The sequence below is a fragment of the Hibiscus syriacus genome, unplaced genomic scaffold (assembly GCF_006381635.1).
Source record: "Hibiscus syriacus cultivar Baekdansim isolate YM2019G1 unplaced genomic scaffold, ASM638163v2 tig00111427_pilon, whole genome shotgun sequence".
Lineage (NCBI taxonomy): Eukaryota > Viridiplantae > Streptophyta > Magnoliopsida > Malvales > Malvaceae > Hibiscus > Hibiscus syriacus.
This window is the reverse complement of record NW_024063088.1, coordinates 5215346-5233467: the sequence shown is the minus strand read 5'-3', so window position 1 is coordinate 5233467 and position 18122 is coordinate 5215346. Positions and strand designations below refer to the sequence as shown.

The window sequence follows — 18122 nt, the reverse complement described above, 5'->3', positions numbered from 1 at the left end:
CGTGATCTTATCTGGGTGTCATTTTTATTATCTGTTTGAAAACTAACCTTGCTTTTGTCTTTCAGTTTCCTCAGCCAACTTGCATTCTTCACAGAGCCAATCACCTTCAGAAACTTTTCGAAGCATTTCTCGCATAAAGTAACTGATCAATAGCATAATAACATAAAACTCACCACTTTTATCCAATGGGTTCTCGCTATTGCCCTCAATATTTTCTTCTAACTTGGGATGGATTTTGGGATAAATCTCAGATCTGCCTCCAACGACACTCTTGTTGCTTCCAGAATGTGAAGATGAAATTTGGATCATAGTTTAACTACCACCAGAACCTCCATCCTTCATAGAAGGAAATGACAAGTCTAGCTTCTGGGAAGAGGGCACCTTTTCGGATCCTAAACTACAAACTGACACTGAACTATGAGATGAATTATTACAGTCTAAATCCTTGTTACAATAACTAAAATCTATATTTCCATCACCGGCTCTACCAGCACATGAAATACTATCAACACGGAATTCAACAACTTTAGAAGACGATCTTGCAGTTGCTTTACTTTCAATATTTTCAGACAAAATAGAAATAAACAAAACCCTAAATGTTAGAATAGAGAATGAGAAATACATGTGAAAACCCTTGAATTCTGACTCCCTCGTCTGCGGTGAATGGCCAAACCAGTGGGAGGTTGCAAAGAGAAAAAGGGAAAAGGAGAAAAATGGGGAAGCAAGCGGAGTGAGGGAAGGAGCGAGAAAAGATGAAAATAATATAAGGGGAAAAATTAAAATATGACTTTTAAAGATGACACACAATTAAAACTGTACTCCGTTTTTACAAATTTTTTTGATTATGACTATTAAATATGACACATTATTGTAAGTCATAAATCGTTCAGATTTTAAAAATAACATTTTTTTAATGACACACATTTTTTGTAAGTCATAAATTAGCGTGTGTCATCATTCGTGTGTCATCATTAGTGTGTCATTAAAGGTATATTTTCTTGTAGTGAAGCTGGGCTTTGTGTAATTCGACATATAACTTGTTGCATGAGACTAAAGGAAAACGGGTAGAAATTCCCTTGACATCATTGTTTCTTTACCACTGCTTTCTTAAAGATCTTGTGATCGATAATCAAAATGTTTGCTTTGAACATTTGACTTTTAACCATCATCATGATAGAGACTATGATTTGAAGATTTTACTTTCTCAACCATCTTTGAGCTTCTGAGGATCTTAGGTTTTCTATCTTCAAAACATAACAATCCTTCTGCCATAAGGTCTTGGACTTTTAATTTCATAATTATTCAATTTTCTGTAGAGTGACCAAAATCTCCAGAATGATAACTGCATGGATTCTTGACATTTTGCCAATTTGGATGCAAATAAGTGCTAGGAGGAATAGGTGTTACAAGACCACTTTCAAAGAGAAAGGGTAACAATTCTGAATATGAGATTGGAATTGGAATGAGATGTGTCATCATTTTTTTCTTCTTGCCTTTTTTATTCTTTTTTAATGGGACTTGTTCCATGTTCTCTTCTTTGAACCAACTTTAATTTTCATGTCCTCTTTCATATCTCCCAATCCTTGAAGCTCAGTTGGTTTTCTGATTTCACTAACATGATCTTGGTCATTTTTCATCATATCAATAATTACATTATTGAAATCCAGACTTTTTTCCAATGCCTTCATTTTCTCATGCTCAATAGGGTCTTATAGCGTCTTCTCTCCATACAGTAGAGTAACCATCATACTCATCAGTTTAGACATTTGTTTTCTAGACTCATATTAGAACATTCTTGTTTATTCAAACATTTCTCGTTGAGTTTCTATAAGCTGCTCTTGGATTCTCTCAATCTTTCCAACTCGAGCTAATATTCCATTCATTATTTTGAATTTTTTTAAAGACCTGCCCCTATTTTCAGAACTCCTGATTCTAAATCTTTCACTGATTACTCCCGTGTCATATGTTATCATGTTATGCAGAATATGAATGTAAATACAAATATAAATGTAAATGTATGTATGAAAAGGTGTAATTCAAGAATGATCATTTTAAAACAGCTTCCATTGAACACAAAAAGGGTTTTTTTATTACATCCAAAATATCATTACATATAAGGGATATCTTTCTCTCCTAATTTCTCTATCTCCTTAAAAAGCCAAGTTAATTTCCATTTGTGCTCAGGAATTAATTCGTCATTCTGCTTTAATTCCCTTTAAAACCAGCTAAGTTTACCAGTTTGTGGGCCACCTTGCTTGCTTGGGTAGAAGCTTTCTTCATGTCATTATCTTTCTTTTGAATCCTACTTGTCATCTACTAAAATTATAAACAAATTGCCCATTTTCTTTCATAAGAGAGCCCTTGTGTTCAAGAAGTTCTTGTACTAGATCTCCATAATCATCTACCATCTTCATCAATGTGTGATTCTTGGCTCTAGTGGCTTTTAATTCAATATCCATCTCAAACTGGCTGAACTGATACAAGCTTCTATATTGGCTATAGTGTTCTTCAACATCTGGTTTTCATCTTAACATTTCCTAAATTGATGATGGTTGTATTTCACAGTTCCTAAACAATCTGTAAGTTATAGGAGAACTTCCTTGCTTGATCCTCATGCATCTTTTTCCAGTGATCAACATCACTCTTCAGTTTAATAATCCTGTCACCTATTCTTCTGGGGTATTTCCTAAGTCAGCATTCTTGAAGGTTTGAATGATTTTTCGAAAATCATTAAGCATGGCTTCAACCTCTATTCTCAATTTCTTGTTTTTGTCTTTCCAAAAACGGGCTTGAGCTTCATAAAAACTCTCTCCCTTGTGACTGCTTCTATTAATGCTCTTACCATAAAATGCTTTTGGTACCATTTAACATGGTCTTTATGTGTATAACCTTTCATTATTTTGAGAGCTTCCTCAATATACCCTTCTTTGGTTGTATCATAGTTTACTTTATCATGAAACCCTTTGTGCATAATGAAAACCTTTGATTTTGATGATCACTCTTGAATCAATACTCTTGATCATGTCATGATTATGAAATGCAATCAAAAGATCATATCTTAACCTCATGCTTTCTAGTTTCATACTTTGTTTAGAATAACAACCCTAACCACATAATTTCTAGTTCGCATGCATTATTCAGAAAATAAAGTAATACTAAATAAAAATAAAAGGCTCAACCTGTTTTTCCTTGTGTACTAATCTTAAAATACCTAATCAGGTTAGGTTTTGACTTGACTCAAGTTCTAGGTTTATTATATGCTGGGTTTTGGCTATAAGGTAAAAAGGGTCAACGAATTGTCCTTTTGTTGATGCCCCTTGGACTGCCAAACCCTCAATCCTGGTCCATTACAGACTTTCGAATTAAGTTCAATTCGAAGGAACACACTTCCTTATGTCCATACGAAGGTGAAAACCACACGAGGAATATAAGGTGTGAGCTCAAAGAATGGTCCCTATCCCATACGGAGGTGAAAACCACACGAGGAGTAGTTTCTCATTCGAACTAAATACGTTAAGAACGGGGTTTTAGCTCATGTCATGAATGCAGTGCACAGTGGGTGAGGAAAAACATAAAAGGATAAAATAATACAACCTATTACTTTATTCTAAATACTCAAAATTAAATATGTACACAAATAAAAAACAAAAGTTAGTATTAAAATTATTAAGGAAGAAAAACTAAATTTAAAACAAATTTATAATTTTATTGCAAAGACAAATAATTAATAAATTGGTGGCATGACTCTCTTTTAAAAAACCAAACTGTCGAGACGTTTCTCTGTACGGTGATGGAGAGTGCAAATAGTACACCCCAAAGGTGTAACTAGTCACGAAAAAGTGAGTGTTTATCTTCCTTGAATCAGATGAAACACTAAGTTGTAGAGTCGCCACCAATCTTTTAATAAGGTAAGATTGGTCACCAAAGTATTATATTATTCTAATAAAATTCCTAAGAACAATATTAAAATAATACAGCACAGGGTCTGCTTACCAAAAAATGAGTTTGATAGTCAGTTACGTATGGGGAAGAATTAGCACCCCCACAATGCTCAAACTTGGTATCGGGGTTTTATAATTAGTGTCTTTGTAATAAATTATAAATTTTTTTCTAAATTTAAATTTACAAATAACTTAAAATAAATAATTATTAAATAATATTTAATATAAATATTAATAATCCTATTATAATATTTAAATATTATAAAGTTACCTTAATATATAAAAATATACTAATATTATAATTAATCTTATAATAATAAGTAATAATTAAAATATAAAATATCAAAATTAATTAATCTAATTTGAAATAATATTAAAACTATGTACTAATAATGTAATTTACCATAAATTAATATTCGGGACTAAAATATAAATAATTAAAATATAAAGGACTAAATCAGTTATTTTACCTTAAAGTATATATAGAGTAGTGACCAAAATATAAATGGATAAATTAAAAAAACGAATTAAAAGGATTAAAAACATGGTTTCATGACCATAATTGAAGTTTACAGAACCAAGAGGAGTGCAGATGTAATTTACCCATTCCCTGTTTACACAAAAGCCCCCTCTCCCAAAATGACACCGTATGGGATTGATATATGACCCAAATTCGGCCCTAAAGGCCTTACTCTTCCCATTTTCCTCAAAACACAAGCTCTTGCTTCTCTCTTTATTTCCCTCATAGGAAGGAATTTGTCCCCGACCGACCGCCTTGTTCCAGCGTCAATTGCCACCGCCGACCACCACTCACAATGGCCGAAAAATTTCAGATACACCAAATCGAAGCCTCTTTTACCCTAAACCCAAATCTAAGCTTCGTTTTGCCTAAAAATCTACCAAACTCTGTAAATCTATGTTAATACCTTCGGCTTTTAGACTTCCCGATGACGTTGAAGCTCCTCGGACGATGGTAAGCGCTCCTTTCAACTCTTCTTTCTTTCAGTTGTTGTTTTTTTTCTTGTTGTCCTCTATATTGTTGTTGCTTGGTGTTTTCGTTGCTTGCTCCCTCTGTCTCTGTCTGTTTCTATCTCTGTATCTTGTTTGTCCTCTTTTGCTTGCAGGTTCGGGCTTTTATAACCCTCAGAAGTCAGCCAAAATGATTATCCCTACCGGTGAGTCACCGGACCTATGGTGGTGACTCACCATAGAGTGATGCGTTGTGCGGCTCTTGTGTGGCCTCTGGAATCTTCGAGAGAGATTGGAGAGGCGGTGATGCCATGGCATCGTATGGTTGGAGCAGTTGGACGGTTGTAAATCGTCAGCGGCGAGATGATAACCCTAGGGTAATGAAACCCTAGGGCTTCTGCTGGAGTACTGTGGGGCGTTTATCTACGTCTAGATCAGACGATTGAGCTGCTGGCGGCGTTGAAGTTGAGTATTGAAAACCCTAACAACATTTGGGTCTTCTTGGGGCCTTCTCAGTTATTGGGCCTGAACCAGGTTATTGGGTTTGAACCGGCTGTAGACTGAGCCTATGAACTGGGCCTGAATCTGTATGTTGTAATCGGACCTGGATCTGCTTGTTGTAATTTGGGTCTTCGGGTCTTGTAAATAATCATAATAATTATATCATATAATATTATAATATATTAAAATACGTCACTCGGACGAAAACGACTGTCGACAATGCTCTACTTCTCATATGATTTTTCATTTTTATCCCTATTTATTGAATTCAGTAATCATTAGATTATTGGCACATATTAAGATTATATTATACATATCTAGATTATTTTATATGTAATTATAATATTAAATATTATTTTAATATTAAATATCTAAATAATTATTAAGAAGAATCTAAAATAAAAGAAGTTGATGAAATACATAAGAGTAGGTGACGTCGTTGATGAGTACATTATTCAGTCGATACAGAAAATGGAGAAAGGTGAGTTTGCATTTACGGCAGCGGAGCAATTCGATTACATGGCTTGCTTTATGGCGTCGGATCATTCGCCATTGATTATGTTGGCCATTGATTTTGAATAGAGGACGAGTGTTCAATTTAAGGAATCAGTTAATATCGTCAAGAAAGGCCAAGTCTTGATCCTCTTAAAAGGAATTGTTTTTGTATTGCGTAAGTAGTTGGTTGTTTAGTAAATTTCTTGATATTATTTATATAAATTTTGATATATGGGGTGAGATCTAATTAGATAGTGTAATTTTTTTTTATTTTACAAAAAAAAAACAATTTACAAATAATTTATTTATTTTTATTTATTCTTACAATTTATTTTTTAACATTTATTATTGGAGGCTCAATTTCTATCGTCCACCAAAATTTTAGAAATAAATCTGATCACAGTGATTCCAATTATATCGACAGAGAAATTCTAAAGCCTTGAAAGAAATAAATTAGTGCATGAAGACTTATATCGACTTGGCCTATCTTGGCGAGTCAAAAAATGATAAAAAAATAATTATATAAAACTTGAAAAAATAATTTAAATGTTTTATGTCCGCATCACTTTTATTTTTTAACGGTGGATGAACAAAACAAAAATAAAATTAACTATGATTTTGAGGAATATAATAATTTGATGATCAACAGAAAACTGAATAAATAGTTTATCCTTTTTAATTATATGTGGACTTATTTTAGGCTCTGGATAGGTGCCCCCTACCCTGATTGTGACGAGGTTCGGTGATAGTATTAAATTGTGGTTGTAGTTATAATATCACATAATATTATAACATGATTTGTCTTTTTAAAGAATAATTATGTATCAATACAATTAATATGTATCATGTTCATATTTGACAGCTGAAAGCTATAAAAGAAGTAGCAATGATTCTAAAGTAACAAATTCATCATATACGAAGACTTTCATGATTGGATTTGAAAAGAAGAAAGGAAATCCAGTCAAGTGGAAGAATCTACGTATAATAGTATTATCAAATGGGTTGTATATCATCGAATTCATCAGATTGAATGTCATGAATTGAATGCCTGCCAAGATTGATCGTTGGCTCCATTTTCCTTGCCCTTTTCAAGCCTCTTGAGAATATCCAAGAAGGATGGTCTCTGGTTCATGTCAGGAGCCCAGCACGCACTTGTTAAGCTAACCCAAATTCAAGATACTTCATTAGCATTCATCACTAGACACCTTTGAAAAGAGTTCATGCAAATCTTCATGCAGACATGATAGTTTATGTAACCAACTTATCTTTTTAAAGCTCAAGTTATGGTTTTAGCTTGTAAATGATGTAGCCAGACCATGCAACTTTTAGAGATGGCTTACTCTCTCAATTCAGAGACGAATGACTTTGAGCGGAAATTAGGCCGGTGTCCATCTGCAACAAACTTAGCTGCTTCATAAGGCTCGTGATTTGAAAATGGTGGTTCTCCTTCAATCATCTGCTCCAAGTAAAAGAATATCATCTATGTGAAGTAGAGTCAAATATATCATGATCAACATCGTTTCGATAGAGGAAGAAGATTACCTCGTAAAGTATCATTGCAAAAGAGAAAACATCAACCTTTTTATCATATTTCCGGTGCTTGAAAACTTCAGGAGCCATATAACGATCTATTCCAGTTCCAAGTAAAGGAAGTAAGTATCTGAGAATCATATTTTATGCGAAGGAAATATTTAGGAGACTCACAACTCCCGGTCTCGCCTGTCATTTTGTAGACATCATGAGAATTTCGAACCTTGATGAGCTTGCTCAGGCCAAAGTCTCCAACTTTCAAATGATCTGCGCTAGAGTTTACCAGAAGCACGTTCCTGGTAGAAAGAAACATATTTTGCCATGAAGAAGTCCATGTAATTGAAAGTTTAGTCATGGAAGAAAAAAAGAAAGAAAGCGTTGTGCTTTGAGAAAAACCCCAAATTCCATTAAACATCCAAATCCTAGAGCCTTGAACCAGCAGATTGTAGAACAAAAACAGGATTGTGCCACAGCAAAATTGAAACTGAAATACAAACCGACTCGCCTTGGTTTTAGGTCTCGATGAATTATGACATTTGGCTCATTGTGAAGATAAGCCATACCCCTGACAACAAAATTTATAAAGTTCCTATTAGCAAAAATAGGCATATATATGAGAATTAATAGTCACACAGCAAAAACATATTTTGTGGATTACTACCTGTCAAAAGGAAGGGAAGTTATTCAAAACCAAAGACAATCAATGATTTTATCCTAATTAAGAAAAAAACATTATTAATGTTAAACTATATCATATTATCTCATTCTTTCCCCCCAACTTTTACAAAGATGTCAAGAGCGTTACACAGAGAGCTGCTCTGACTACACAGCTTCAGATAGAAGCTTTCTTATATACCTAGCAATGTCCATCGCGAAGTTGACGGCTGCTGATGAATTTAACCCATTCTTTAACTTGAGATACTCATGAAGATCACCCTGTAACAGCATATATGTGTATGATAAGAAGTAATTAAAGTAAACATTTTTTTTAAAATACTCTACAGAGAGAAATAAACTACTTTGAATGAGAAGTATGTATGCATTGACGTACCCCTCTTAAATACTCAGTAATTAACATAAGAGGCTTCTTCTCAGTGACAGCTCCGAGGAATTGGACTATATTAGGATGGCGGAGCTTTACGAGCAAATTCACTTCATGCCGGAAATCCTGTCTGAACCAGCACAGCAGAAACACAAGAGTTGCAATCTTAATACCCAAAAACAAAGGACAGGGAGGGAACTGATCACAGCTTCAACAAGCATCAGATAAACCATCAGAAATGTGGAAACGGCTTTCATCATTGAAGCTAATTACAAAAAGAAATGATAAACTAATAAAGAAAAATTTTCATGACTTTTTGGGTGAATTCATTCTCAACGAGTACATAATTTTCAACATATGACATGCATCAAAGAAAGCAGATATTCATGAACAGAACTTTGAAAGCAAACTATAGAGAAATATTCAAAAAATAGTGGGCTTACATCACCAGTCTGTCATCTGAAAGTGATGGAAGAATGCGCTTGACAGCTACAGGTGTTCCTCGCCAAGTGGCCTTTAAAATCTCACCAAATGACCCCTGGAAATGTGAGATATAATCAGTACAGAAAGCACACATTGTATTAGGAAAATAGGCTGGGGGCTTTATATTAGAAATTTAGAGGGCGCTTTATATTAGAAATTTAGAGGGCGTGAAATTATAAAAATTTAGTATGTGTGAAATTAGATAATTAATAGAAAATACAAAGAAAATACATAAACTATGCGGAAATTTAAAATTTCCAGTGTATGACCACACCCCTCACTCCATTCATGCTTGCATGCCGAATTGCTGATAACCAAAACTTAAGCAGCTTATAATGAACTCAAGTTCAAAGCTGAGAGATTGAAAGTTAGCAATGTTGATAAATTGAAATCACACCTTCCCTATGATATTTGAATATGAGAAGTCCAGCTCAGAAGGGTCAATTTCCCAGTCACACTTGTTTGGTAGAGGGGGTGGAACTGGCCTTGGCTCAAAGTGGCTTCCCTTTTGGCCCTGCGACAATGAAATCTTTAACTTTTGGTCCATAAAAGTAGTCAAAATGCAAGCTCACAAGTCTAAAAGTGTTTCCATCAATTAAACTTGTTCATCTATCTCCAACATCAACAGATCACAAGAAATGATGAAGAAGCAATAAGATCCCAAAATCAGTGAGCATTTCGTATTTTATGGGAATTGCTAAGGAATTACAGTAAAAGATAGCATGGTTACATCAATGAACATGGATATATGGAAACACACAACATTTGGTTCAAGAAGCTGTCTCTAACAGGACAGAAGCGTGAATTTATATTAGCAAGAGAACTTATAAAATTTTAAGAGATGAATTTATAAAATGTTGGGGAGAAAAAATATATTATGAATAGAAAATAGAAAAAAAAACTTAAATTATATGGTAATTTCCAAATTTTCAAGGCCGACCTCCCCCGCGAGTCACTAAGTCCATCCCTGATCTCTAATATAATATGATATACCTTTGACAACATGTTATGTCTAGTAATCCATGATAGTTGGCCAAATAATATCACAAAAGATCATGATCAAAGTTCCGATTCCCGCAACCAAATATCGATCGTACTGTTCAAGCTGGCTATTAAGGTTAAAAGCAATTACAAGAACATGCATTTTAAGAATTCCTCTCATTTTAGCTACTGAAAGAAAATAGTTAAAAATAGATGAACAATGAAAAATGCCAAGTAAAAAGCGAAACTTACGTAAGATAATCCGCCATATGATTTCAATAGCTCGATCATTCTATGTTTCTTAGCTCCTTCTGCATCAGCTAGAGGCTGCAATTACCAAAAACAGAACAACAACAACAACAAACTAACGGTTAATTAATCCAAAAAGAGAAAAAAAGTATGGAAAGTGTGAAAGCGAAGAGGCACCGTATTCCTCCATCGATCTTGGGAGTTGACATCGGCGCCATACTCGAGGAGGCACTTGGCGATTTCGATCCAGCCATAGAGTGAAGCGACGTGGAGAGGCGTACGGTTGTCGTAGTCCCTGGCATTGACCAAAGATGCATCCTCCTGGAGAAGCTTTCGTAGAGCGGAAGCGTTATTGTGATGAGCATGCCATAAGATGTGCGAAGTCCTGCTCAATCTGGCCTTCTCCTTTTGCTTGTCGGACGAGCTCGTGTTCCCGCTCGATCCGCCGGATGAGCTCATCGTCAAATATTTCTGGGGTTACACTTTGAAGCGATATTGGCAGTTTTTCCTTCTTCGTGAGGGAGTCTTCGTCGATTCGAAATCGGAGGGAAATTAAATAAATACATTTGGAACAGAATACAAATTAATTATAAAACCCTTTTACTTTTTCAACACCACTCTCCTCAGGGAAATTATTTTATATATAAAATGTTGCATTTCTGTTATTATAATTGCTTATGCTTATTTTAATGAATGAAGCCATGATTTATATTTAAATAATTTAGATTTTATCTTTATAACATATAATCTTCTCTAAATAACATTAATGCAATCTATTTATAAAATATTTTATTTCATGAACGTATATAAAATAATAATCTTTTTCTTTATTACGCACTAGTTATATTTTCAATTTTTTTCTTACTATTATAATTAATCAACTTTTTTTTTTTAAATTTCAAAACTATCCAAAATGTTGCAACTGGGTCGCTATGGGAGGTTAGTGGAACATAATTGAGTATTTTTAGTTGTAAAAAAATATTATTTTTTGTTATATTTAAATTCAAATAATTGCATTTGTGATAATATATTTAAAAAATTATAAATAAATATTATTTTATAATCACTTAAAAGTATAAAAAGAATTCATCATTGCATGCCATAAAATGGATAGAATATCATTGGATTGATTACTAAAAAAATCATCGTTGTTGTTCTTAGAAGTTATGGGTTTAAGCACCAACAACTATAACGATCATTCAAAATTTATTGTTAAATAATTAAAAATATTTAAAATAAATACTATTTATAATTACTTTGATTTGATAAAAAAAATACTATGGATAATGCGACAAGATGGCAATAGGATGGACTGCTTATTGTTTGCATCGATTCTGATCCCACATACTAATGGAGTAATTCGACTCCAATTTTAAAATATTTTATTTTTTTCAATCCAAACTTAAAATTAGAAAATAATAATAAAATTATTGATATGGACTATTAATGTTATCCATCCATATGTATTATTTTTATATATTTTTAAAAACTTAAAATACTTAAAATTCAATTAATTCTATTTAAAATTAAATTTTAATCATACGAATCAAACGACTTCAATAATAAAGATATTTATTTTTATTCTTTAAAACTTAATCAAATCTTAAATTTAATATATATATATATATATATATATATATATATATATATATATCAAGAATATAAGCGACAAAATAGATATGACTAGTCCAGTGACCCTGAAGTCATCGAGTTGGTGTGAAGCTTCACGTTCAAAATCAAATGTTTGTAATTCTGGTGTTAGAGAAATGGATGTTAGGAACTTAGTCCCTTGTCTCAAAAATCTGATTCACCCGGTCTTCAATTTCAAATAAAGTTAATAAATAAGTACATTTGGTATTAAACAATGGGCGTTTGGATGGGGAATGTGTAATTCCCATGGGAATAGAATTCACATTCTCCCGTTTGGTTAAATCGGGAATCTCATTTTCGGTAATGTAAGATTATCAATAGTAGATTTTTTGAAGTATATTATTGGGAATGTCATTACCTCCATTTCCTTAGGTATTGTTGGATTACCGGTGTTTTGGACTAAAATGCCCTTAATTTTTTTAAAAAAAATATCATTCTTCTGTCATTGAATAATAAAAATTCTACGAAGGTTAAATTATAAATTTATCCTTAAACTATTTTAAATTTACAAAAAAATCTATAATTAAAATTTTATATGAAGTTCAGGGGTTAAAATAAAATTTTACCATTTCATTAACCTTTTTATATTTTCAATTTTGTATATATATATATTATGAATTTAAATTTGTTAAAGAAAATATATAAATATTTTCCAATTTGTTAAAAAACAAATATATAATAAGGACAATTTGGTCAAATATACATTTCAATAATCTTTTATTCCTTTAATCAAACACCGTAATCTTACATTCCTACTAAACTAACCAAACATAAAATACAACATTCCCAGTAATCCTATTCCCTGGTAATCTTATATTCCCATTAGTAATCTTACATTCCGTGAACCAAACGCACACTGTAATACTCTAATTTTATCCTAAAATTAAAGAAAGAACAAAATGTAAGGACCAAACTTGTAATTATATCATTGTCCGAAAATTAAAGAGGGAACAAAATATAATGATCAAGCAAACAGTTCTACCATTTGTAATTTGGTGAGGGCTTTAAAAGCCAATAAAAAACCGGGAAACACCCCCTCTCCCTGTTTTTTGTAAACCAGAATGAAATAAAAAAAAAGGGTTCTCTCTCTCCTTCTTCACGTTTTTTCTTTCATATATATATATATATATTTGGTTAAATGTTAATGCTTTCTCCATTCTTTGAGTACCCATTTGATAATATATTTTTTTGCGGAATTTGTAAATTGATTTGATCTATTTTATTTTTTGAGTTTCTTCTTCATCCTCCCTTCATGTGTTCTCTGTCATCTAGCTTGAAAGCTCCTCAAATCTGTCCGATTTTTAGGAAATATTGTAGATTTTTTTTGTTAATGATAATCTGGGATTTGGTTAATGTTGATAAACAAAATCTACGCCATCCTCATTTCTAGCTGCATCTTTATAGAGTTGAATGTAAATTAATGATCGGCTTTGTTGTTTCTTTACTTTGTATATTTGTATAGTTCATTGTTGCATATAGGCCCGACCCAATACATGTGTCACATGGGCGACGACCCATGGCAACATGTTGGGGGCAGTTTTCTAAGGCTTAATTTATATGTTACACGGTTTTATTCGCCTAAACCAATTGATTTTTAGTTTGTTTGATTGCAAAAAAAGCTTAAAATCGATCAAATTGTAAGCTTTTTTTTTTTTTGCTTTTTGAACAAATCAATCACAGAGTGTAGTTTGTTTTTGTCATTGTTTGTCTATTGGGAAAGGAAGAGGCAAGGTAACAAAAATTTGATTTTCCCCTCTCAATTTTTATTAGTATGGAAACGGTTTCTGGAATTTGATGTGGATTAACTTTCTAGGGTTTTGTAAAAGCTTACAATTACTGAAAATTGATTAATGATTACTTGATTAGAGCTAAGATTGAAGCGATTTTAATTCACTTTTGCACGTTTTACTTTGTTTTTATTCAGATATTTTTTTTCCTGTTTGACCTTTTTAAAGAACATTACTAGTTTAGTTGGAACTAGAATAGATCATTACTAGTTTAGTTAGAACTGGAACAGATCACAAATCATAAAATAGTGATTAGATTGTATAAGAACAATGGAGGGAAAGATGCTCTCTTTTTTTCTTTTCGTATTGAGGTGGTTTAAGAGAACAAAATTCTATCTTTCACTCTTCCCCTGTTTGTAATCTTATAATATTCATTTGTTGGAGAACAAAGTTCCCCCACTTCTTTATGTTAGATTATTGACATTGTCAGCCTTTGTTTTTGAGTTTGGAACAATTTTATTTGTTGGTAATTCTACTTTGGGGTCCAACCTTTTGAATTGGGTTTAACATAAAAGCATGTTGCTGGTATGATGGAACAACCAAAGAATGAATTATTGGTGCATTTTCAGGTGTCTTGAGAATATGAATACAACTTTTTTTTGTATACCATTTGAGAGTTTTCATTTTTATTTTTATGACATATGAAGTGGTTTTATCCGATCCAATGAAAATTGGTCAATCGTTTCACATTCATTTCTCAACATGCTTGTCATTTGCTGCCACTAATAAGGACCATGGTTGAACCATTGACTATTGATGTTTGTTACTACTACAATAAGACTGGAGAACTTTGAAAAGTTTGGAATACCAAGTTTATCTTGCAAGCAAATATATTGCTAAGTTTTCGATTTGTATGTGTATCAGTTTGGCTTGATTACAGAGTTCTAAGTCTTGCTTAAGTTTGATCCTATAGTTTTAGCTTTTATTGCATCACTAGAACAATGTTTTTTTATGGTCAAATAAATGTGGCTAAATATTTTCGTTCAAGACATTTTTTAGAGTGATTCCTTCTTATTATTTTGATTTCATAATTAATTTTTCAGATCAGTTGATTGTGAGAAAGAACAAGTCAACAACATAAACTTCGGTCACCGGTTAGGTTGTATCTTTCCTTGCTAATTTATCTGTTTTATTGTTTACTTGCTACTATATTTGTTTTATTGATTACTTTTAAATATGTTACCTCGAAAACAACCATCGGGTGCCCAAAATAGAAAACGAAAAAAAAATGGCTAATTCTTTACATGGGTCTTTAGATAGATTTATTTTTAGACCGGTTAAACCTTCTAATAATCCGATTGGAAATTCCAATGATTCACCTAATGATTCGGTTGATAATTTTAAAGATTGTGAGAATAATGAATTTTTTGATAAAGATAAATCAAGTGATTTTAATATTTTTGATCCTAGAGTGTGGGATGACTTAGATTCAAAACTGAAAGATTTACTTTGAAGAATATAGGGAAATTGAGTTTGACAATGCTATTAATGAAGCTAAAGAAATAGCATATAATATTAGGGTTGAACCTTAATTTCTTAAAAAACGTATTTCTTATAGAAAAAATAATTTGATGAAATTCCAAATACCGAAAGAGAACATCAATCTTCTCAAGAAGCATTTCGAAATGATTACTTTATTATTCTTATAGATATGACTCTTATTCAATTGAAAAGTAGATTTGAACAAATGCAACATTTCGAGTCTATATTTAGTTTTTTGTTTGATGGTTCAAAGTTAATTTCATTACTTGATGACGAACTAAAAAAATGTTGTTTAAATCTTGAGTCCAATTTGACAAATGGTGAAGAATTTGATATTGATGGAAAAGATTTATTTATGGAGTTACAAATTTTGCAGAAAATGTTACCGGATGAAGCACACAAAAGTGAAAGTCCATGGACATCTATTCAAATAATGGAGTTTGCAAGAAGAATGGATATGTTCCCTAATGTGTTGATAGCATATAAATTTTTGTTGACGGTACCGGTTACGGTTGCTTCCGCGGAAAGAAGTTTTTCAAAATTGAAGTTCTTGAAATCCTATCTTCGAAGCATGATGACTCAAGATAGATTGAACGGATTAGCAATTCTAAGGATTGAAAGTCAATTTTTACAAAGTCTTGATTATCGTAAAATAATAGAGGTTTTTGAGTCAAAAAAAGCACGAAGACATTATTTTAGGTGATATTTGTAGCCTTGTAGTTTTTGGTTTGTATTAGTATTGATATTGTTTGACTATAATTTCTATTACATTTTTGTTTTAAAAAAATTATTTATGTTTTATCTATTATATGGTACAAGTATAGGGGCATAAAATTATTATCTCGCACAGGGTATTAAAACTCATCGGACCGACCCTGGTTGCATATCAACTATTGATGGATTGCCCCTTTGTTGATTTTGATTCACCTCATCATGCTAAACAAAAGTATGGGAAAACAAAAGTATGGGAGGAATCTTCTCCTTCGTTAGATTCTTTATATGTTCTCAAAAACATGTTTGAACGAAGAGATGAAAAAGCTTCATATTGTTTTGGGTAAATTATGGTGAGGTCCCTGTACCTTTAGTTTGTTCTTACCTTTAGTCACCTATTTCGTGGGTTAATCGCTCATAAATCTCCCAGTTTCAGAGCGTTTCACGCTTTGGTCACTAATAGGGGGAAATCACATTTAAGCCCCTTGTATTTTAGCGTTTGTTGCACTTTGGTCAATAATTTCTTATTTATTTCGAAAGTGCATGCACATTTTACTAACTTTTAATTTGGTCACTATTATGTTATGTTATTTATTTCAAGTTAACTATTAACTTTTATTTTATTGCATGTTAACCACTAACTTTTATTTTATTGCACTTTAACCATTGTTATTTATTTATTTACTGTTTCTAATATTCAATTCGACCTTGTGGTGACCTATCCGGGGTATGATATGTGTTATTATCGTTCGGATTGTGCTAACCACTAACTTTTTTCATTTTATTTTATTTTTATATATTTGTTTGAATTATTTGATTTGACTTTGTGGTGACCTAATCCAGGGTATGATCCACATTATTATGGTTCGGACCCTGCTAACCACTAACTTTATTTTATTTTATTTTATTTTGTTAATTTGTTTGAATTATTCAATTCGGCCTTGTGGTGACCATATCCAGGATATGATCCACATTATTATGGTTTGGACTCTGCTAACCGCTAACTTTTCTAACAACTAGCCTTTCTAACCACTAATTATTAACTTTATGCACTTTTATTTTCATTGCATTTTATTTTTGTTATTTAACTTTATGCACTTTTAAATTTATGCAAATTTATTTTCTTTAATTAATTGCTTTAATGTTCTAATTATTTATTTTTATCTCTTTATTTTACAGTACTTTAATTTTATTCGTTTAATTATTGTGTTTTATTATATGTTTATTTTACTTCTATAATTTAATTTTTGCATAGTTTGTTTCCTTACATTTTAACATGTATAGATATTATATATTTATTCGTATTATTTATGTATGTATATATTCCTTGCTCTTGGGAATTGATTTTGAACGCTTGTACAAAATGTTTGTTTTATTCATTTTTAACCTTTTTTTACTCTAATATTTTCAAGAAAACTTATTTGTAGAATGGGCGTGGAAAACATTGCTTAGTCGAAGTAGTGTGATCCGATACGACATTCGAACAAAATGTGACTTTAAATAAATCGAAGTTCTTAAAAGTGCTAATTAATTCATTGTTATTCTAATTCAAATGATGTAATGCATGTTTTTTTCTTTAATAGTAATTTATTTTATGCAAATGTGGATATTCAATTTATATTTGATTTGTTTTTTTATTTATAAATTTAGGCGGGAATATTCTTTTTAGACAAGAATTAGAATAGATAGTTTTTCCGTCGGAGGATGAGTAAATCTCGATATTTCTTTTCGAATTAAAGTATTTTCCCTAATAAATAATTCGAAGCAAATTAATTAAACTTTAATAAATTAATCATATTTTAACTATATATTCGATTCATAATTTCCACCATTTACGAAAATGTATAAGTGACTAAGTACCAACTTTTTGGCATTGTGGGGTGCTTATCCTTTCCCACATGTAATTGACTCCCGGACCCGTTAAATCAAATTTTTGGTATCAATTTTCGTCTCAAAAAACATTTTTTTCCTGAAAATTATTTTAAATGACATATTTAGATATTCAACCTACCTAACACAAAGATCGATGACGATTCCTATTCAAAATTTTCAAATTAATTAAAAATCACTAATTTTTCTCAAATAAAAGTCATAATTATTTTTTAAACTTAATTGTTTAAAAAAATGGATACACCACTCACTATTTGAATATGAAATTTTAAAGAATGACAATAATTATTTTAATATTAATATCTTGTACGCGAATCGAGCTAAATTCTATCGACCTGGTGAGGAGACACCTTTGGGGTTTAGTTGCAACACTGTCGGGAGGCTCTGAAAGGGCCCTTTCCATGTGACTAT

At 31.8% G+C, this 18122-nt stretch overlaps 1 protein-coding gene across 1 annotated transcript; it reads right to left on the bottom strand.

Annotated features, from left to right (window-relative positions):
• Positions 1–312: 312 nt before the first annotated feature.
• On the bottom strand, positions 313–18114 carry LOC120163194 (integrin-linked protein kinase 1-like). Its single transcript, XM_039173188.1, has 13 exons — positions 18022–18114; positions 10369–10662; positions 10195–10269; positions 9359–9475; positions 8922–9016; positions 8488–8608; positions 8293–8372; positions 7942–8001; positions 7611–7732; positions 7449–7534; positions 7247–7362; positions 6955–7066; positions 313–654 (listed from the first exon to the last, which is right to left on the bottom strand). Exons 1-13 carry the CDS (start codon positions 18112–18114, stop codon positions 313–315), a joined length of 1713 nt encoding a protein of 570 aa, XP_039029119.1.
• Positions 18115–18122: the final 8 nt, after the last annotated feature.

What these genes read in the sequence shown, in the direction of transcription:
- LOC120163194 (XM_039173188.1), bottom strand. Translation starts at nt 18,114, where the DNA reads ATGGAAAGGGCCCTTTCAGAGCCTCCCGACAGTGTTGCAACTAAACCC. An exon ending in ATTCAAATATCATAGGGAAG is followed by an intron (nt 9,017 to 9,358) that starts GTGTGATTTCAA and finishes TCACATTTCCAG; the next exon opens with GGGTCATTTGGTGAGATTTT. An exon ending in TTCGCGATGGACATTGCTAG is followed by an intron (nt 8,002 to 8,292) that starts GTATATAAGAAA and finishes TTTTGTTGTCAG; the next exon opens with GGGTATGGCTTATCTTCACA.